The sequence below is a fragment of the Haematobia irritans genome, chromosome 5 (assembly GCF_050003625.1).
Source record: "Haematobia irritans isolate KBUSLIRL chromosome 5, ASM5000362v1, whole genome shotgun sequence".
Taxonomy (NCBI): Eukaryota; Metazoa; Arthropoda; class Insecta; order Diptera; family Muscidae; genus Haematobia; species Haematobia irritans.
In genome coordinates, this window is record NC_134401.1 from 152,146,555 (window position 1) to 152,170,299 (window position 23,745).

The 23,745-nt window shown below is 28.6% G+C and overlaps 1 protein-coding gene across 2 annotated transcripts; it reads right to left on the reverse strand.

Moving 5' to 3' along the window:
- Positions 1 to 681: 681 nt before the first annotated feature.
- Positions 682 to 22,146, reverse strand: LOC142238718 (focadhesin). Of its 2 annotated transcripts, none has more exons than XM_075310428.1 (7): positions 22,106 to 22,146; positions 21,156 to 21,445; positions 6,642 to 6,860; positions 5,532 to 6,555; positions 5,252 to 5,466; positions 1,093 to 2,827; positions 682 to 1,032 (listed from the first exon to the last, which is right to left on the reverse strand). In XM_075310428.1, exons 2-7 carry the CDS (start codon positions 21,428 to 21,430, stop codon positions 883 to 885), a joined length of 3,618 nt encoding a protein of 1,205 aa, XP_075166543.1. In that variant the 5' UTR covers positions 21,431 to 21,445; positions 22,106 to 22,146; the 3' UTR covers positions 682 to 882. The 2 variants fall into 2 exon arrangements, with proteins under 2 accessions (XP_075166543.1, XP_075166544.1); XM_075310429.1 differs by lacking the exon at positions 22,106 to 22,146 and adding an exon at positions 21,810 to 21,954.
- Between the last annotated feature and the right edge of the window lie 1,599 nt (positions 22,147 to 23,745).

Here is a 23,745-nt window from a genome sequence, read left to right on the forward strand (position 1 = left end):
CTATGGGTGTGAACTATTTGCGAACTGTGACTCGACGAGCAGATGTAAACTAAGTACTATTTTTAATAGTGTGACGCGATATGTTTATAGTTTGAAGCGACGGGATTCTATATCTCGATATAACGTGGCTCTATATGGGGTTGGTATCCATTATATGCTGAATATAAGGTCACTTACACAAGATAATTTATACACGCACGCCACAATATTTGTATCGCAAGTTGAGTTTTGCCCGATCGAATAGATATGGAAACTTATACCTATGTTACATCGGAAGCTAATATCGCAATGGCAGTTTCTCATTTTCGCAATACGTCTTTGGAACTTTCATTCTCTTCTTGCGATATATTAATAAAGCGAAACACATTTCACATTGCGATGAAACCGCTAGGAGCATCATTGAAATTTTCAGGGCTGCAACTATATGAGGGCTTATCCCCTCCGCTGAAAAACTTTTTGGTGTTGGTTCAAAATTCAAGTTGATTTTGGCTTCAATTAACCGATCGCTCCCTATAATCTCTACAACCATAAACAGTCATACTATTTCATATATTCCATTTAAAAATCGTTGAATTTCCCCCAAACATTTTAACTATATAAACTTCAGCCAAAATAAAATGCTTATGTAAAATTACGTCGAAATTTAAACGTTTTCACCGATAGCAACAATAGAGATGCATATTTGTCGTAACATTTATAATTAACCTTAAATCATTTATTTACGGATAAATATTTATCATTATTACAAAAATAACATACAAAGCATATAAAAATGGCAGTTTCCATATGTATACATAAATATGTGTGTATGTGCAATTCAATTATAAATAGTCTAGCTTCGATAAACAGAGAATGGAAACCACATCAACATTGATGCAAATCTCATTTACGCATTCCCACATATTTTGTCCATATTCCTTTGGCATCAAAGTATGGCTTATTACGGGAACATATGATGGCATCTTTAAAAATGGAAGCATAGATATCAGGTATGGAATTATTCTTATAGAGATTATAAAGGAACTCGTAGATCTAAAAGAAGACATAAATTAGAAAAAAATATAGCTTCATATGAATATAAAACAAACTCACCTTTGCTTCTTGATCCTTCCAGAAGACATGATCACACAAAAATTGCATACTTTCAGGGAATATTTGGAATCTTTCATTACGTTGTGTTGCCACCACTTCCAAATTACCCAATAACACGGCACAGCCGGATAAAACATCAACAGATAATATGAATATATCCAATAAATATAAGACTTTTTCCAATTTATCCTTATTGGAGGATTCAGCCAGTAGAGCCTGAATTTGTATAAACATTTCCATAATCCAATTGCATGACTGTTCATCACTATTGAAGGCATAGAGGACGGATGTTAAATGCCTAAAGAAAAACATTTGATCTTCTTTGCGTGTAGCATAGGCGTCGATGATGGGATTTAACCATTTCAGGGGATTACTCAGATTATTGTTGTACAAAACCAAATAGGAGCGTATTATAGTGGCTTTTTTTAATTTTCCTATGGGTGTTTCCCACCAATTGGAGGGCAATGTCAAACCATCTATGGCATTATTGGGTAGAACGGCCACAGCCTCAGTATAACGTTCAAATAATTTCGAATCGACATCCATGGAATCCATATAACGCTCCACAATTAAGGTAAATATATCCAGAACTTCAGGTATCTCACATTTTCCCATAAAGATGTACTTTACGCTATCCAGAAATTTCTCAAACAGACATCCTTCATTAAAGCCAGCCAATTGGGATTCTTTGAAACAGTAGACAGCAACCTTTTCGGCAAAACCCTTTAGTATGGTCAAACTAACACCATTGGAAATTTCCGGCAGTAGAGAGAATAATAAAAGGAGGTCTTCTTCAAAGCAATTCGGTTCGAATTCCATTAAGAAGTTTTCCATAAGTCGTTTTGCTGTACCCGAATGCAACAATTGATTTTTGGCTATCAGTATACAATATTTCCTTGTCTCAAATGATAAATGAAAGAATGAATGCAGGAAGCACCAATCCACAGGTGGTATGGGTTTGGGAAATTTCTTTGATATAGCTCTCAAAGCATTGGTAACTGCAATGGGTTCATTGACATGATCTCCAAATCTCGACTGATTGACCAGATAATTAACTATAGCACGCAGTGGACTCTGGGGATATAAACCCTGAAGTTTACGTGGTTCAGGTTTACCTTCGGGCAAACGATACAGACCTCCACGAAATTCATTAATTTCAGCATAAATATGATGGGCTATTAAATCCGCAGCAGCAGCTCCGCATTCTGGTCGGATTTTCTGCAGCAATTGCACCCAAACTTCTCCGGGTACCATCTCTTGCTCCAAATCCACTATCTCACGGCCATTGGGTCCTTTATATTCTCGTGCAACATCCAAACCTTGCCTCAATTGCGGTGGTATATGTTTCAAGGTTAGCAATGTGCCAATTTCATAATGTTTTAATGCTGCTAATGCCTCACGTATCATCTCTGCATCGGAATCGGAACGACTTATAGTCAACCATAGTTGATCTAGAGCTTCATCCACTAATTGCTCGAATTCCAATGTAGGTGTCTGCAACAACGGGACATGGGCAAAAAATCTATACAGAGATTTAAGGGCACGTGGACGTTTCTCATGTCGAAATTTACTACTCAAGACTCGCCATGTGGATGCTATGTTAACAGTGTGACTGTCACATAAAGCTACAATGGCATCAAGAGCCAATGATGTTGGCAAATCTCCAGCATCATCTGTGCAATTATTGAGAACATCGGAAAGATGTGACACAAAATCAGAACCATGCTGAGTGGGTCTATAAAAGTAAAACATTCGTTATATTAATGGCTCTATGTATTGGAATATTGAGGGTGGGTGAAACAATTTAAAACGTGCAATGTGTGTTAGTGAGTGTTAATAAGACATGGGTTTTGCGTATGGTTTTGGGTTTAAATGTTGGATTTCATAGATCTTTTGGCCCGGCTTTCTCCTAATGGACTTATTGGCTTTCAAATCCCACTTACAGAAACAATAATTCTCAATAGTAAATCGCGATGTAAATACAAAATTTTCTATAGAAATAAAATTTTGACAAAATTTTCTAAGAAATAAAATGTTGACAAAATTTTCTATAGAAATAAAATTTTGACAAAATTTTCTACGGAAATAAAATTTTGACAAAATTTTGACAAAAATTTCTATAGAAATAAAATGTTTACAAAATTTTCTATAGAAATAAAATTTTGACAAAAATTTCTATAGAAATAAAGTTTTGACAAAATTTTCTATGGAAATAAAATTTTGACAAAATTTTCTATGGACATAAAATTTTGACAAAATTTTCTACGGAAATAAAGTTTTGACAAAATTTTCTACGGAAATAAAATTTTGACAAAATTTTCTATAGAAATAAAACTTGACAAAATTTTCTATAGAAATAAAATTTTGACAAAATTTTCGATAGAAATAAAATGTTGACAAAATTTTATACGGAAATAAAATTTTGACAAAATTTTCTATAGAAATAAAATTTTGACAAAATTTTCTATAGAAATAAAATTTTGACAAAATTTTCTATAGAAATAAAATTTTTGACAAATAAAATGACAATAAAAATGTTGACAAAATTTTCTATAGAAATAAAATTTTGATAACATTTTCATAGAAATAAAATTTTGACAAAATTTTCTATGGAAATAAAACAAAATTGACAAAATTTTCTATGAAAATAAAATTATGAAAAAATTTTCTACGGAAATAAAATTTTGACAAAATTTTCTATAGAAATAAAATTTTGACAAAATTTTCTATAGAAATAAAATTTTGACAAAATTTTCCATAGATATAAAATTTTGACAAAATTGTCTATAGAAATAAAATTTTCCATAAATTTGAATACACGCAAAAAAGATCAAAATATATAAAACGTAAACTTATAAAATAAAATAATAAAACATTTCTTTAGATCAAAAGCTTTAAAATAAAATTTTAAATATTTTTATACACCAAAAAAATTGTGGCTAATAGGAGAGATAAAATAAAATAATAAAACATTTCTTTCGAAAAAAAAAATTTTAATTTCATACTAACCACAAAAAATTGATCAAAAACTTTAAAATAAGATTTTTTAAATTTGGCAGATTTTTGGTAAAATTTTCTTAACATTTTGGTGGATTATTTTTGGCACAAGAGGCAACCGTGCTCACAGCTTCGACTTCGTTTCCGCCTTTTTCAAAATTGGAACGTTCGACTTTTCAAGTTTTAAACTTTTTAAGGTTTGGAAAAGTCAATTTTTCAACTTTGCCGATTACTAGAAATTCAATTTTTGGCGTACGCCACTTTTCGACTTTTGATGAGTTAGCTGATCTTTAGATGTGGACCAATAGGTTTAAGCGAATAAAAGATGTACCTCAAAAACTTATCTAATAAAAAGTTAAATCAATTTATCAATTTAAAATTTGATGAATTATACATCAATGAAAAAAAATCTGCAATATGTGTCTGCTGTTGTATTTTTATACTTCAACTTATAGCGAACAACCAATTTTTTTAAGTTTTAAAATTGATCGAAAGGATGTTTAAGAACCAAAAATAGTTTTTTTAGTATCCTTGCCCTCTAATATTTTTAAATGCGATCAGCTGTTATACCTTAATTTCATAAATATTCTAAATTTTGGGCAAATACAAGACATATTCTTACTATATAGTTTTTACTGTGTTAAGAAGAAACAAAAATACGTCTTAGTGTAAGCGAGGTTAAAAATTTGCAGCAAACAGTGAGTAATTTGCATTTATCAGAAAAATTTCTTTGGGTGTAAAAATATTGGAATATATTGCAAGAATGCGAATTTTTCAATAAATGGCATATAGTATATATACCACAGAAATAAAGATACCGTAGAAACATTTACATCGAATTTACCTTCAATCACTTTTTTAATCCAATTCAATTTTTTTAAAGACTATTTTGTATTTTTCCATTTTCATAAAAATCTAAAGTGGGTTATTCAAATTTTAGGAATTTTAAAAATTCGATAGGTAGAAATGGTATTTTCGACGTTTTTATCACTATCTCCCGCTCTGCCAGCAGTATACACACGTTCCCCTCCACCGCGTAACTCATAACCCTATACTCTCCGAATCCCATTGATTAAAATTTATAAAAAATTATCCAAACACATTATTTACTGACCAGATCATTTCCACCCTTTCAAAGAATACAAAAATTAAAAGTACTTACTTTTCATAACATATTTCACGTATGGTATACGTTTTAGCTATCTCAAATTCCCATTTGCTTGATTTTACATCCTTGGCAGGGAGGGATAATAATTTAACCAAAAATGGATAAGTACGCGGTTCAACATGCCAAAGTTTCAAATATAAATCCATACTAAAGGTAGGATTATAACTACACAAATTACGTATGGTATTCAAAATGATGGGTATATTATCCTGAAATGAAAGGAGAATTCTATTATTAACAAAAAACTCTTTTGCGAAAAACAAATCGTACATACCTTGGATAGGGCAAAATTTGGTAGTCCACGCAACAGTTCCATTTGTAGCTCTGGATTATGCTCACCAGACAATTTGAAGATATAGGTCATTATAAAATCATAGGCTATATCGGAATTAACCTTAATAATTTCCAATATAACTTCATAGATCTTAAACCATGAATCCACTGATGGTTCACGTGAAAGAAACAATGCTCGTAGAAATAAATGTAAACGTTGACAAAATGTCGTATTGGATTTAACATTTAGTGTATCAACAAACGTACAAACTTCCTTATCCTCCGAGTCATCGAATGATTCCACCAAGTTGGCCAGATCAAATGCCATGGCAATATCCGGATGCAAATAACGTATGGTAACTGCTTCAAATTTATTCGTAACAACTGCTATTGTATTCTCAATTCCTTTGGAAACTTCTAAAATTTTACGCACAATTTGATGGGCCACAGCCAGTCCATCTGGAGGTATAAATGCAGTCTGAGACATCCACAGGATGATACCATCTAGACACATGTTCAGAATGTATTGATGCCCACAGTTTTCCTGGACCACAATAAAGGCAATGATACGTAGAAGATCTGGTAAATAGCAAGGAGCAAGTAAATGTAAACTCTGGGCCAATAAAACCAACATAACATTATAATGATTCTGTGATTGCTCACGAGTCGAATGTAAGACCCTAAGAGTACAATGCAAGCTTGGCCTTGGATCTATGCCAAATTTGACCAAATTGTTAACGACCAATAATTGAAAGACTGACAATTCAATTGATTGTTTGAAATCTTTTTGATTTAGAAAATATTCAATGGCCTCAATTAGTAGGGTCGAAGTAAAAAGGCAATTTTGAGGTGTGGTAATTTTACTCCAGGCCAAAATTTCTTGCATTAAAGCCTTGGCATCGGGATTGTTTTTGCTTAAAGCCAATAGACCAGTCCATATTGTTTTTGAATCTGCCAAAGTTTGAGGGTTACATAGAATGTACAAATAAACTGGACGTAAATATTCAATACTCAAGTCCTTGATTCTGAAACAAGAAATGGGTTAACATTTAACAAATTAGGGTTTTGTTCTTCTCCCCTCATCATATCATACAAATAAACAATTACTCACTGTTTGTCATGATGGTTGCAGATGCCATTAATTTTATTCGCTACATCGTTCATGTTAACGCCCGAGCTCTGAAGCAATGTAATCATAGGATGTTGTTGTGTTTTAAGGCCAAATTGCGATTGGAATTTCTCATTTTCATTTAAGGTGGCCGCTTTTCGTTTCAAATTCAGCAGCAGAAGACTGACAATACCCTCGGTAATAGTGGTATACTGTATGGGGCTGAAAATTACAACAAAAATTTAGTAACAACCATAAAAAATGTGTGACTTTAATTAATAAAAGTTGTATTAGAAATACTACACTTATAGTCTCACATTTGTATTGTGTATGATGATGTTGTACCCTTCACATAATTACTTTCTATTTCCTTCCAACCAAAAAAAAACTTTTGAACTCAATTCACTTTATTTCCATCCATCATATAAAAAGATTTTTTGTTTTGTACAAAGAAATCAGAACTATTGTTCAAGTAGCTTCACGTCACGAATTCCTTTTTCGTTGACTTTTCTACACCTCTCATATAAAAATCTAAGTCAATTGTTTATTTCACGTGAAAATAAATTTGAAATCTGTAGGCAAACATGCAAAACATCTGTATGTCAAATAAAAGACAAACTGACCAGCCATTCGTCCTTCAACTCTGGTGTGGTATGTGATTTTTTATTTTCTTTTTTTTTCGGCTATCATATAATGAATTTACAATAACATGATTGTTTATGTTCGAGTGTAATGTCCTCGACCTGAAATCCTAATTAATTAACTCTCATGATGTTTATTGCCACGTATTTTCTACTACCATGTGGTCATGATATACCAAATTATTCCGCATAGAAATTATTCCACCGAAAATTGCGGCTCTAGGACTCATTATATAGGTTAAAATATTGCCATGCCATGCATGCCAAGACGCTCAAGAAGATAAAACGGGATACCGGTCTATAGCAAAAAATGGACCATACTCCTCAAACATGTTTTTGGACCGAAGATGCCTCTAGATTTCTAATTTCAGGTATATTTGATACAAACTACGGTTTCTAGAAGCTTGAGACCACAAATCGGGATATCGGTCCATATGGGGGCTATACCAAAACATTGACCGATACACACGATATTCGAAACACTTATTTGTAGTCCTGAAATATCCAATTGCAGGCAAATCGTATAAAAACTACGATTTCTAGAAGCCCGAGGCTAAAACAATGACCGATACACACCATTGGGCAGTCGGTTTATATGGGCGCTATACTAAAACATTGACCGATACACACCATTTTCCGCACACTTATTTGTGGTCCTAGAATACCTCAAAATTTTGAGTTTCCTGCAAATCGGATAAAAACTGGGATGCCAAGACGCTCAAAAAGACAAATCGGAAGATCGGCCTATATGTGGGCCATACTAAAACATGGACCGATACACATCGTATTCCGCGCACTTGTTTGTGTACCGATATTGCCTCTAGATTTCTAATTTCAGGCAAATCGGATAAATATTGTGGTGTCTAGACCACAGCATGGACCTATACCTCTAGATTTCGAATTTCAAGTAAATTGGACAAGACACTCAAGAAGACAAATTGAGAGATCGGTCTATATATTCCGCACATTTTTTACCTAAAATACCTCTAGATTTGCAATTTCAGGCAAATTGAATAAAAACTACAGTTTCTAGAAGACCGAGACTCCAAATCGGTGCGTCGGGGGCCATATCAAAGCCTGAACCGATGTAGGTTAAAGTGGAAGCCCGATTAATTTTCCGGCTCACTATTCAGTCCATTGCGATATAAACCGTTATGACCCATCTTCGAATATGACCACAATTGGCAGAATTCTACCAAAATTGGTAGATTTTTTACTGCTGGTAGATTGGTAGAATTCTTGATGTTTTGTTAGATTTCTAAAGAAACACAATTTTGACAAAATTTTCTATAAAAATAAAATTTTTAAAAAATTTTCTACAGAAATAAAATTTTGACAAAATTTTCTATAGAAATAAAATTTTGACGAAATTTTCTATAGCAATAAAATTTAGACAAAATATTCTATAGAAATAAAATTTTAACAAAATTTTCTATAGAAACACAAATTTGGCCAAATTTTCTATAGAAATAAAATTTTGACAAAATTTTCTATAGAAATTAAATTTTGACAAAATATTCTATAGAAATAAAATTTTGGCAAAATTTCTATAGAAATAAAATTTCGAGAAAATTTTCTATAGAAATAAAATTTGCTATAGAAATAAAATTTTCTATAGAAATAAAATTTCTATAGAAATAAAATTGGTAGATTTTTTACTGCTGGTAGATTGGTAGAATTCTTGATGTTTTGTTAGATTTCTAAAGAAACACAATTTTGACAAAATTTTCTATAAAAATAAAATTTTTAAAAAATTTTCTACAGAAATAAAATTTTGACAAAATTTTCTATAGAAATAAAATTTTGACGAAATTTTCTATAGCAATAAAATTTAGACAAAATATTCTATAGAAATAAAATTTTAACAAAATTTTCTATAGAAACACAAATTTGGCCAAATTTTCTATAGAAATAAAATTTTGACAAAATTTTCTATAGAAATTAAATTTTGACAAAATATTCTATAGAAATAAAATTTTGGCAAAATTTCTATAGAAATAAAATTTCGAGAAAATTTTCTATAGAAATAAAATTTTGACAAAATTTTCTATAGAAATAAAATTTTGACAAAATTTTCTATAGATATAAAATTTTGACAAAATTTTCTATAAAAATAAAATTTTGACAAAATTGTGTATAAAATTTTGAGAAAATTGTCTATAGAAATAAAATTTTGAGGAAATTTTCTATAGAAATAAAATTATGAAAAAATGTTCTATAGAAATAAAATGTTAAGAAAATTTTCTATAGAAAAAAAATTTTGAGAAAATTTTCTACGGAAACAAAAATTGTGACAAAATTTTTCATAGAAATAAAATTTTGACAAAAATTTTCTATATAATAAAAATTTTCTATATAATATAATAAAATTATGATAACATTTTCTATAGAAATCAAAATTTTGAGAACATTTATTATAGAAATAAAATTGTAAAAACATTTTTTATAGAAATAAAATTTTGCCTAAATTTTCTATAGATATAAAATTTCGAGAAAATTTTCTATAGAAATAAAATTTTGACAAAATTTTTCTATAGAAAAAAAATGTTGACAAATTTTTCTATAGAAATCAAATTTTGACGAAATTTTCTATAGAAATAAAATTCTAACAAAATTTTCTATAGAAATAAAATGTTGACAAAATTTTGTATAGAAATAAAATTTAGACAAAATTTTCTATAGAAGAAAAATATTGACAAAATTTTCTATAGAAATAAAATTTAGACAAAATATTCAATAGAAATAAAATTTTGACAAAATTTTGCAAAGAAATAAAATGTTGACAAAATTTTCTATAGAAATAAAATTTTGACAAAATTTTCTATAGAAATAAAATTTTGGCAAAATTTTCTATACAAATAAAATGTTGACAAAATTTTCTATAGAAATAAAATTTTGGCAAAAATTTTTATAGAAATAAAATTTTGACAAAATTTTCTATAGAAATAAAATTTTGACAAAATTTTCTATAGAAATAAAATTTTGGGAAAATTTTCTATACAAATAAAATGTTGACAAAATTTTCTATAGAAATAAAATTTTGACAAAAATTTCTACAGAAATAAAATTTTGACAAAATTTTCTATAGAAATAAAATTTTGACAAAATTTTGTATAGAAATAAAATGTTAACAAAATTTTCTATAGAAATAAAATTTTAACAAAATTTTCTATAGAAATAAAATTTTGACAAAATTTTCTATAGAAATAAAATTTTGATAAAATTTTCTATAAAAATAAAATTTTGACACAATTTTCAATAAAAAAAATGTTGACAAATTTTTCTATAGAAATCAAATTTTGACAAATTTTTCTATAGAAATAAAATGTTGGCAAAATTTTCTATAGAAATAAAATTTTGACAAAATTTTCTATAGACATTAAATTTTGACAAAATTTTCTATAGAAATAAAATTTTGAAAAAATTTTCTATAGAATAAAATTTTGACAAAATTTTCTATAGAAATAAAATTTTGACAAAATTTTCTATAGAAATACAATTTTGGCCAAATTTTCTATAGAAATAAAATTTTGACAAAATTTTCTATAGAAATAAAATTTTGACCACATTTTCTATAGAAATAAAATTTTGACAAAATTTTCTATAGAAATAAAATTTTGACAAAATTTTCTATAGAAATAAAATGTAGACAAAATGTTCTAAAGAAATAAAATGTAGACAAAATTTATAGAAATGTTCTAAGAAATAAAATTTGGCCAAATTTTTTATACAAATAAAATTTTGACAAAATTTTCTATAGAAATAAAATTTTGACAAAATTTTCTACGGAAATAAAATTATGACAAAATTTTCTATAGAAATAAAATTTTGACAAAATTTTGTATAGAAATAAAATTTTAACAAAATTTTCTATAGAAATAAAATTTTGACAAAATTTTCTATAGAAATAAAATTTTGATAAAATTTTCTATAAAAATAAAATTTTGACAAAATTTTCAATAAAAAAAAAATGTTGACAAATTTTTCTATAGAAATCAAATTTTGACAAATTTTTCTATAGAAATAAAATGTTGGCAAAATTTTCTATAGAAATAAAATTTTGACAAAATTTTCTATAGACATTAAATTTTGACAAAATTTTCTATAGAAATAAAATTTTGAAAAAATTTTCTATAGAATAAAATTTTGACAAAATTTTCTATAGAAATAAAATTTTGACAAAATTTTCAATAAAAAAAAATGTTGACAAATTTTTCTATAGAAATCAAATTTTGACAAATTTTTCTATAGAAATAAAATGTTGGCAAAATTTTCTATAGAAATAAAATTTTGACAAAATTTTCTATAGACATTAAATTTTGACAAAATTTTCTATAGAAATAAAATTTTGAAAAAATTTTCTATAGAATAAAATTTTGAAAAAAATTTCTATAGAATAAAATTTTGACAAAATTTTCTATAGAAATAAAATTTTGACAAAATTTTCTATAGAAATACAATTTTGGCCAAATTTTCTATACAAATAAAATTTTGACAAAATTTTCTATAGAAATAAAATTTTGACCACATTTTCTATAGAAATAAAATTTTGACAAAATTTTCTATAGAAATAAAATTTTGACAAAATTTTCTATAGAAATAAAATGTAGACAAAATGTTGTAAAGAAATAAAATGTAGACAAAATTTTCTATAGAAATAAAATGTAGACAAAATTTTCTAAGAAACACAAATTTGGCCAAATTTTCTATAGAAATAAAATTTTGACAAAATTTTCTATAGAAATAAAATTTTGACAAAATTTTCTACGGAAATAAAATTATGACAAAATTTTCTAAGAAACACAAATTTGGCCAAATTTTCTATAGAAATAAAATTTTGACAACATTTTCTACGGAAATAAAATTATGACAAAATTTTCTATAGAAATAAAATTTTGACAAAATGTTCTATAGAAATAAAATTTTGACAAAATTTTCTTAAGAAATAAAATTTTGACAAAAAAAAATCTGTACCAAATTTTAGGCACTATAATTTTATTTATTTATTTCAGCATATATGTAACAAACTCTATAAGACCCTAGAAACGTTACAAATAAAATAAAAAGCTGTTAAAACAAGATTATGAAGTATGTATAAATATGGAAAACAATGCATTGGCAAAACAAAGCAAAAACAATAAATATTAAACAGAATAACTATTTGATTAAATCTTATAATAAAAAAATTAATTAATTATAAATGTGAAAAAAAAACTAAATAAATAAAAAAAATTTTCTACCAAAAACACATACTCGTAGCATTCTACTGTATAATTGAAGGCTGCAGCGTGACATAAAATAGACAGGCAGAAAATTTCTCCCTGATCAAGAATATATATACTTTATATAATCGGAAATCGATTTTTCGATGTGTTAAGTTGGGTAAACTTATACCCCTATCACCATTCTATGGTTGTAGGTATAAAAATATATTTCTGGATTGATTTTGAAATTTACATATATTTCAATGCGATACAAATGGAATTGCAAACCTTCCATCCTATGGTTAAGCAATACGTTGAAGAGTAAAAAAAATGGTATTAAAAAAACATTTAAATGACCCTTCCGGCCTAATGCAAGCATATAATCTTGACAAATGGTAATATGATTGTGGTGTATTATGCTCATCATATGGCAATTGCATGTTACACCTCATATAACATCCCCCCTCTCTCTCTCTCTGTTAGGAAAAACGCAGTATATGTTAGAAAAAATGATTGCATTTTAAGTGTTTCGGGAAGAAAGCAATCATTATAAAGTACCACTTTGCTGCCATACTATTTTCTTTCAATGGAATAGAAGTACATGTGCATTTAATATGCGTTTACTCTGTATTATAGTTGGAGCACCATGTAACCGGCCACTTATAGAATCAGTAGTCAACCAACCGGCTTCTGGAGGACATTCATTATTATGCAATTAGCTTTTGATTTCTTTTGCTAGTTACGATAGGTTTTACGATATCACAACCAACAATGAGCAACACATATTGGCTATTTTTCTTCTTCTGCTGCTGCTGCTGTTGCAGTTGCTTTAACTTGCATTTTGTGTGGTGGTGTATGCTTGTACCCGGTGGAAGTCCCATCTATTTGAGTTTATAGTCAAGGACTATTGTAAATTAATTTTTTTTGAGCACTTCATACTATTGCACAAGGCAAAGGCGACCACAGGATATCCTTGAAATTCTCTAAAGCAACAAAAAAAGTCAAGTTCAATGCCAGGCACCACCAAGTGAATGAACGAAATGGAAAAAATATGTAAAATATTTCTGATTGATATGGAAGATTTGTATATATTTCATTGTGGCAAAAAGAGGCGGCAGAGGTAAGGCAGGATACGTCATTACACAAACTCAATTCAAATGATTTATGTACATATAAATGAAAGCTTGAAACAAATCCACAATCATTTTCCACATTTAACAATTGCGAGTTCCATTTGGTTTCCTTATTACCTTCAACTAAGACCCGTCGATAAACAAAGTAGAAATTACATTTATGAAATCCCATAATTTTTGTTAAATTGCAAAGAATTTACAATTGCCCAAACGTATAATAAACTCCCTCAAAACACAAAACTAGTGCTATAATCTCGATTAGGGTGCATGGTAATTTCCATCATAACCCTTCCGGGTTTCAAATCAAGTGTTTATTAAGACCATGACGTACAGTAAATATAAATATCATTTGTTTTTTTTGGGCATATACTAATGTTGGCAACTTAGTTCCAGCTATGGATAATTTATGTGGATATAATAACATATTAAAACCATCATGGATAATCCAATATTGGGGTAGTATTGATTTTATTATACACTACATCTCTAAGTAAATTTGATCCTATTAATCACACAAATACTTGATCAATTCAAAAATTAATTTCAATTAATTTTTGTATTGATTGGAATGAGCCGTTAATCGATTTTGAACGCAAAACTTTATTAAATTTTTGAATTTTACTTCTATAGAAAATTTTGTCAAAATTTCTTTTCTATAGAAAATTTTGTCAAAATTTCTTTTCTATAGAAAATTTTGTCAAAATTTTACTTCTATAGAAAATTTTGTCACAATTTTATTTCTACAGAAAATTTTGTGAACATTTTATTTCTATAGAAAATTTTGCCAAATTTTTATTTTTATAGAAAATTTTGTCAAAACTTTATTTCTATAGAAAATGTTGTCAAAATTTTATTTTTATAGAAAATTTTGTCAAAATTTTATTTTTATAGAAAATGTTGTCAAAATTTCTTTTCTATAGAAAATTTTGTCAAAATTTTATATCCATAGAAAATTTTGTCAAATTTTATTTCTATAGAAAATTGTCTATATTAAATTTTCTCAAATTTTTATTTCTATATTAAATTTTCTCAAAATTTTATTTCTATAGAAAATTTTGTCAAAATTTTATTTCTATAGAAAATTTTCTCAAAATTTTATTTCTATAGAAAATTTTGTCAAAATTTTATTTCTACAGAAAATGTTGTCAACATTTTATTTACTTCTATGAAAATTTTGTCAAAATTTTATTTTTATAGAAAATTTTGTAAAAATTTTATTTCCATAGAAAATGTTGTCAAAATTTTATTTTTATAGAACATTTTGTCAACATTTTATTTCTATAGAAAATTTTGCCAAATTTTATTTCTATAGAAAATTTTATCAATATTTTATTTCTATCGAAAATTTTGTCAAAATTTTATTTCTATAGAAAATTTTGTCAAAATTTTATTTCTATAGAAAATTTTGTCAAAATTTTATTTCTATAGAAAATTTTATTAAAATTTTATTTCTATAGAAAATTTTATTAAAATTTTATTTCTATAGAAAATTCTGTCGAAATTTTATTTCTACGAGTATAGAAAATTTTTGTCAATATTTTATTTCTATAGAAAATTTTGTTAAAATTTTATTTCTATAGAAAATTTTGTCAAAATTTTATTTCTATAGAAAATTGTGTGAATATGTTATTTCTATCGAAAATTTTGTCAAAATTTTATTTTTATAGAAAATTTTGTCAAAAGGTTATAGAAAATGTTGTCAAAATTTTATTTCTATAGAACATTTTGTCAAAATTTTATTTCTTTAGAAAATTTTGTCAAAATTTTATTTCTGTAGAAAATTCTGTCGAAATTTTATTTCTATAGCAAATTCTGTCGAAATTTTATTTCTACGAGTATAGAAAATTTTTGTCAATATTTTGTTTCTTAGAAAATTTTGTCAAAATTTTATTTGTATAGAAAATGTTTTCAACATTTTATTTCTTAGAAATTTTTGTCAAAATTTTATTTCTATAGAAAATTTTGTCAAAATTTTATTTCTATAGAAAATTTTGTCAAAATGTTATTTCCTTAGAAAATTTTGTCAAAATTTTATTTCTCTAGAAAATTCTGTCAACATTTTATTTCTTTAGAAAATTATTTCAACATTTTATCTCTATGGAAAATTTTGTCAAAATTTTATTACTGTAGAAAATTTTGTCAAAATTTTATTTCTATAGAAAAATTTGTCACAATTTTATTGCTTTAAAAAATTTTGTCAAAATTTTATATCCATAGAAAATTTTATCAAATTTTATGTCTATAGAAAATTTTGTCATATTTTTATTTCTATAGAAAATTTTGTGAATAGTATTTCTATAGAAAATTTTCTCAAAATTTTATTTCTATAGAAAATTTTGTCAAAATTTTATTTCTATAGAAAATTTGGCAACATTTTATTTACTTCTATAGAAAATTTTGTCAAAATTTATTTTCTATAGAAAATTTTGTAAAAATTTTATTTCCATAGAAAATTTTGTGAAAATTTTATTTCTATAGAAAATTTTCTCAAAATTTTATTTCTATAGAAAATTTTCTCAACATTTTATTTCTATAGAAAATTTTCTCAACATTTTATTTCTATTTCTATAGAAAATTTTCTCAACATTTTATTTCTATAGAAAATTTTGTCAAAATTTTATTTCTATAGAAAATTTTATCAAAATATTATTTCTATAGAAAATTTTGTCAACATTTTATTTACTTCTATAGAAAATTTTGTCAACATTTCTTTTCTATAAAATATTTTGTTAAAATTTCTATAGAAAATTTTCTTAGTTGATCTTTAAACTTTTAATTATATTTGCTTAGTTCGGCTTGAGGTCATGTGAATAAAAACAGATGTTGTTGTTTTTTGAGTTGTATTTTTATATTTAAAATTTTCCAATATTTCGAGACATCTCCGATGCTCGTCTTCAGGGAAATTACTTTAAACAAAAAGAAAAAACATTTAACACATTAACAAAAAAAATATATCATTACATGAAAAACACAGCTAATTACATTTAAATTTAAAGAACAGTGAACTTCTTTACAAGGGAGTATATTTACAACTAAAAGCTAATCTGTCTTTCTATATTTTTGTACAATATTTCTATAAATATGTGCACAATGGTCCGTATCAGTCTTAAAATTCATTCGTCTTTCTGCAGGTACATTTATAATATGTAGCATCTCCAGAGTAAATCTCCTTTTATAATTGGTTTCTTGCGTCAAAATATCTACGTCCTTAAAGTTTGGTTTGTGTCCTGTTAAAGTGCAATGTGCTGCAAGTGCCGTCTTTTGCTCCAAGGGCTTATCAGTGGCTTTCTGATCAGATTTATGCCCTGAGAGTCTAGTTTTTAATTTAGACTCTCAGGGCATAAATCTGATCAGAAAGCCACTGATAAGCCCTTGGAGCAAAAGACGGCACTTGCAGCACATTGCACTTTAACAGGACACAAACCAAACTTTAAGGACGTAGATATTTTGACGCAAGAAACCAATTATAAAAGGAGATTTACTCTGGAGATGCTACATATTATAAATGTACCTGCAGAAAGACGAATGAATTTTAAGACTGATACGGACCATTGTGCACATATTTATAGAAATATTGTACAAAAATATAGAAAGACAGATTAGCTTTTAGTTGTAAATATACGCCCTTGTAAAGAAGTTCACTTTAAATTTAAATGTAATTAGCTGTGTTTTTCATGTAATGATATATTTTTTTTGTTAATGTGTTAAATGTTTTTTCTTTTTGTTTAAAGTAATTTCCCTGAAGACGAGCATCGGAGATGTCTCGAAATATTGGAAAATTTTAAATATAAAAATACAACTCAAAAAACAACAACATCTGTTTTTATTCACATGACCTCAAGCCGAACTAAGCAAATATAATTAAAATATTATTTCTATAGAAAATTTTATCAAAATATTATTTCTATAGAAAATTTTGTCAAAATTTTATTTCTATAGAAAATTTTGTCAAAATTTTAGTTCTTTAGAAATTTATTTCAACATTTTATCTCTATGGAAAATTTTGTCAAAATTTTATTTCTATAGAAATTTTTGTCAAAATTTTATTTATATAGAAAATTTTGTCAAAATTTTGATTTCTATAGAAAATTTTGTCAAAATTTTGATTTCTATAGAAAATTTTGTCAAAAATTTATTTATATAGAAAATTATGTGAAAATTTTATTTCTATAGAAAATTTTGTCATACCTTAACCCTGGGAAGCCATCGTTATTTCTTGTACACTAACGTCAACCTTCGTCATTCTGACTATGGCCTCTTTCAAGCCTTAGCAATTGCATCATATACAAAAATGGTAACCAAATGTTATTCAGTTCATTTTTAATTAATAATAAACAAAATATGATTGAATTAGTTTAACTTAAATTTGTCATTTTGCAATCGACAAAAATATACTTTACGTCGAAAATAAAATTAAGCGTCGTCATTTTGACGAAGGATGGCTGTCTATGGTTAATAACACCAAATAAAAAATGAAACACTTAAACAAATCGAATTTTTGAGTTAATACGTTATTGTAGCAAAACCAAATAAACAAGCGTACATTCATAGTGGTGAGCATATTCCTACATTCGAGTAATTTTTTTAGATATATTGAAAATATAATTTCAACAATTGTATTTAACGACCTACTTATGTGTATAGGTGCTTATGTGAAGTCTTTTTGTTCCATAGAATTGGAGAAGGACACTCACCAGTACAAAGTCTCACCCAGCCAAGAAACCACATAAACAATTAACTTTGCAAAAGCCAACGACCATTGTTGGTCAAGGTATGCCAAGTAGTTAGAAACGGAAACTCTAACCATAAAACATGACCGAAGTAGGAAGAATCTCGTGTTGTATTGGTAGGCATGCTAGAAACGCGATTTCGTAAAGAAAATAAACTGCGAATAAGAGAAATCATACTACCACAACAGACAGAGAGAATGTAAGAACAAATTACAAAAGGAACTCCCAAAGTTGTACAACCACAATAGACCAGAGGACTGTTAATCTTATAGACGAGAGGGAAACCAGGTGGCAAATGTATGTACGTATCAATCCAAATAACCGAAGAAACCAAGTGTGGTAGGCTAAGTTGCAGGAAGGCGTTATAGGAAATGTGAAGTAATTTATGCTGATGTTTATCCTTGAATCTACCATTTTTTGCTGATTTGCATTTTGTTGAGTTGCTTTCAAATCGAAATAGACAATTTGTGGTAGGTGCGTTTTTCGGTTATTAATGGTGTTAGAAATTTATTACACACAAATATCCAAAAATCATTCTATATATGCGGGACTTAGTGGAATGCATTTAGTTGAATGTTAAATACCATTTAAATTTATTGATATATAATCAGCAATAGGTTGTTAGATTAGCTTTTTGTATTTCATGCTCATAACTGACAGGTTAACCCTTTCCAGGGAAATTGTGTTTTGCTTTTCAGATACACGGCGTAAAGTTTTCTGTGGAAGTAATCAACAGAGCATTAATGAGTTTGTCAAATTAACAATTGAAATCGTTTTCGAATTTCCACATTCCTCATATACAAAATGAAGTCGATGAAATCAGTAATGTCCTTTAGAATTTGAACTGAATCTCCAGGAAAAAGTTTTGTTTGTAGTGTCCTTCAATGTTTAAAATTATTTAATTTTTCCTTTGGCAATATCAAATCGCCTTTTTAATTTAAACTAGCAATAACAAAATTTAGTTCACTCATAATAAAGAAAATTCAGCTAATTACATTCACATTTTCTGCATAGAAAAAATATCACCAAAATATACCAATTGAAAAATTGATTGATCATGAAAACGCAATCAATTAAAAAATCAACCGACACATTTAACTTTTTAATCGAAAGTTCGGCCAGGCCGAATCTTATGTACACTCCACCATGGATTGCGTAGAGACTTCTACGAAAGACTGTCATCCACAATCGAATTACTTGGGTTGTGGTATCTTAAAACTTCTGGTACATAGAGAGCCAGAATTGAAATATGGGGGTCGCTTATATGGGGGCTATCTACAATTATGAACTTGATATGGACCAATTTTTGTGTGATTGGGGATCGATTTATCTGAGGGCTATATATAACTATAGACCGATATGGATCTAATTAGGCATGGTTGTTAACGGCCATATACTAGTACAATGTACTAAATTTCAACTGACTCGGATGAAATTTGCTCCTCCAAAAGGCTCCAAAACCAAATCTCGGGATCGGTTATATGGGGGCTATATATGATTATGGACTGATATGGACCACTTTTGGCATCGTTGTTAAATATCATATACTACAACCACGTACCAAATTTCAACAAAATCGGATGAATTTTGCTTCTCCAAAAAGCACGGGAGGTCAAATCTGGGGATCGGTCTATATGGGGGCTATATATAATTATGGACTGATATGAGCCAATTCCTGCATAGTTGTTGGATACCATATACTAACATCACGTACCAAATTTCAACCCAATCGGGAGAATTTTGCTCTTCCAAGGGGCTCCGGAGTTCAAATCTGGGGATCGGTTTATATGGGGCATATATATAATTATGGACCGATTTCGACCAATTTTTGCATGGGTGTTTGAGGCCATATATTACCACCACGTACCAAATTTGAACCGGAGCGGATGAATTTTGCTCCTCCAAGCATGAATTTTGCTCCTCCAAGAGGCTCCGGAGGTCAAATCTGGTGATCGGTTTATATGGGGGCTGCATATAATTATGGATCGATGTAGACCAATTTTTGCATGGTCATTAGAGACCATATACTAACACCATGTACCAAATTTCAGCCGGATCGGATGAAATTTGCTTCTCTTAGAGGCTCCGCAAGCCAAATCGGGGGATCGGTTTATATGGGGGCTATATGTAATTATGACCGATGTGGACCAATTTTTGCATGGTTGTTAGAGACGATATACTAACAACATGTGTCAAATTTCCGGATCGGATGAAATGTGCTTCTCTTAGAGGAATCGCAAACCAAATTTGGGGGTCCGTTTATATGGGGGCTATACGTAAAAGAGGACCGATATGGCCTATTTGCAATACCATCCGACCTACATCAATAACAACTACTTGTGCCAAGTTTCAAGTCGATAGCTAGTTTCATTCAGAAGTTAGCGTGATTTCAACAGACGGACGGACTGACGGACATGCTCAGATCGACTCAGAATTTCACAAGGACCCAGAATATATTTATACTTTATGGGGTCTTACAGCAATATTTCGATGTGTTACAAACGGAATGACAAAGTTAATATACCCCCATCCTATGGTGGAGGGTATAAAAAAATCAGTTAAGAAAAACTTCATTTTTAATTAAAATATTAATTATATAAATTGAAATTTTAATTAAATATTTCTTAAATTTAATTTGATTGAAATTATCTAAATTCAAAATTCAAAGTTGAAAATGTTTACATTTTTAATAAAATATCAATTACACAAATTAACATTTTAATGAATTAAATAATTAACTGAAACAATTAATTAAAAGCTAAAAAAAATACAAAAAAGCTTTAAATCTATATCTTGTGATTGCACTTACCTGGAATTTGGTAGTATTGAAAGCAACATTGGCAAAACCGTACTCGATTCTAAAACTCCATCTTCTACCAAACGTACAAAAGTCTGACAGCTCATTAAACCAAGCTGGGTATTGTTTTCTGCTTTGCATTGTGATTTTAGAAATTCGATTTCCTTAATGTTATGATCAGCTATCTTTTTCTCACGACTTTCGACAATTTTCTTAAAGATTTTTTCAAGACATGCTGAAATTTTTACAACCGAAGTGGTAGGGTTGATAGATTTAAATTCCTCCATGACAAGGTAACTGCCCTAGAATGCACAAAAAGCAGTATGGCAAAAAATAATCAATAAACGGAAGTATTGTTTTATCCTCTTCACTTATTGGAACATAAAATGCTGCACCAAATTATAAAAATAAACTCTTTGAAAACCCGTAGCCAATATTAAAAAAGTTGAAATATTAATGTTTGCAAATTCACTAGTAAATATATGCAAATAGCAAGTGGCCACCAACACTTTCTTTTTAATATTTAGTCCTTTTCTATTGCCCTCCGCTCTTGTAGCTTCGTCCTGATGTTGTTAACGCGACCACTTTGACAAAGGTTTTACTCATTTGAGCGTGTTATCAACAATGATTTGGTAAATCTCTTTAACTGGACATAATACCACTTACCAACTTTATTCGTTTCTATTACCAACAAACTTTCCAGAGCGCAAGTCGCAAGTGTGGAAATTTTCATGTTTGTTTTGGTCGCAAAACATGCAACAAGTTGAGAATTTTTAAGCAAATTTTTTGTTAACCATATTAAAACTGTTAGCCGTAAATCATTGAAGAGTATTAGGTATTGTGCATTTTCTAACTAATTCCAAATCATATTATTCTAAATGTATAATTATTCTAGGTAAATACCAAAGACTATTAATTTTATTGTTTATTTTATTTATTAATAGTCTTTGATAAATACTTACTTTATTTAGTAAACAATATAAATAACAGCTGATGCCGGTTTGGTGATTTGTTTACATATGAAGTTGGCTGCAGTTATTAGTTTTAATGTTGCCACCTCTTTAGAAACATATTCGGTGCAAGTCATCTGAGGATATTGGCCTCTAGGGCTGTTTTAGCACTTGAATCAAGTGCTGCCGCTAGTAAAAAATTGAGTGAAGTAGATTTTGGAAAAAAGTGGAGTAGATTGAATAAAATTGAAGTAGTCCGTCTGTTGAAATCACGCTAACATCCGAACGAAAGAAGCTATCGACTTGAAACTTGGCACAAGTAGTTGTTATTGATGTAGGTCGGATGGTATTACAAATGGGCCATATCGGTCCACTTTTACGTATAGCCCCCATATAAACGGACCCACAAATTTGGCTTGCGGGGACTCTAAGAGAAGCAAATTTCATCCGATCCAACTGAAATTTGGTACATGGTTTCAGCATACGATCTCTAACAACCATTGGTCCATATCGGTCCATAATTACATATAGCCCCCATATAAACTGATCCCCCGATTTGGCTTGCGGAGCCTCTAAGGGAACCAAATTTCATCCGATCCGGCTGAAATTTAGTACATGGTATAAGTATATGGTCTCTAACAACTATGCAAAAATTGGTCCACATCGGTTAATAATTCAATGATTAAAACCGCTATGTTCATCGTAATTAAAGGAATAGGAAAAACAATTAGGTAATATGGGGAAAAATTTTAAAATTTGAAGCAGAACAAAAAGTGAAGCAGATTTTTGGAAGAAGGAGTGACGAAGTAAATTTTGTGAAAATGAAGCAAAATACTTCGATTGAAGTAGTAGCGGCAGCACTGCACTGGATGCAGCATTTGCATGGGCTATCCAGAACATCGTTGCACTGGTGTTCTATCCAGAACATCACATCAGTGCAAGTCGCGTTGGTTTTGCCAGATTGCATTTTGATAAAGTGACGCTTTTTAGATTCACAATAGCATTTTGTTGTGACTAATTTATCGAATAAGAGGAAATTCAAAGTGTTATAGTGTCATAAACAGCACTAAATTTTATTACTATTTGGGCATATCATACATTAAAAATGCATGAATTTACTTGTATTCTGTGATTGTTTTTGAACAGCTAATGACAGTGTTGCATATTTTTTGGAGATGCCCTGGATAAAGGTGAGTATTAAGTTCGAGTTTAGCCGCTAAAATTATACATATATACATATTTGTTGCAGATTTCATTATAACTTGATGGGGAATATCCCAAAGCAAATTTTCACAAAGTTTGCATTCCTTAAAATGGATTATTAAAAAAATTAATCGTGAAAAAATGACAATTTTAGCGGCTAAACTCGAACTTAATACCCACCTTAAACGAGTACTCTGTTTCTTTTAGTCAGTGACTGCTGACTGCTAATTTCAAATTGTCTGCCAAAAAATTTAATGGAATGAAAAGATTTATATAAAAGAACATTTGTTATTACAAAGTAGGTTCTAAATCCTATATGTCTTACGTTTTGTAAAGCCGGCAGAGAATTGAACTGGGTGACGCTGCAAAAACTGCATGATATTAGAGAATTTTTCCTCATGACTGCCACCAGTGACGCAGTTTCGTTCTCTTGTGTTTTTATTCTCTGT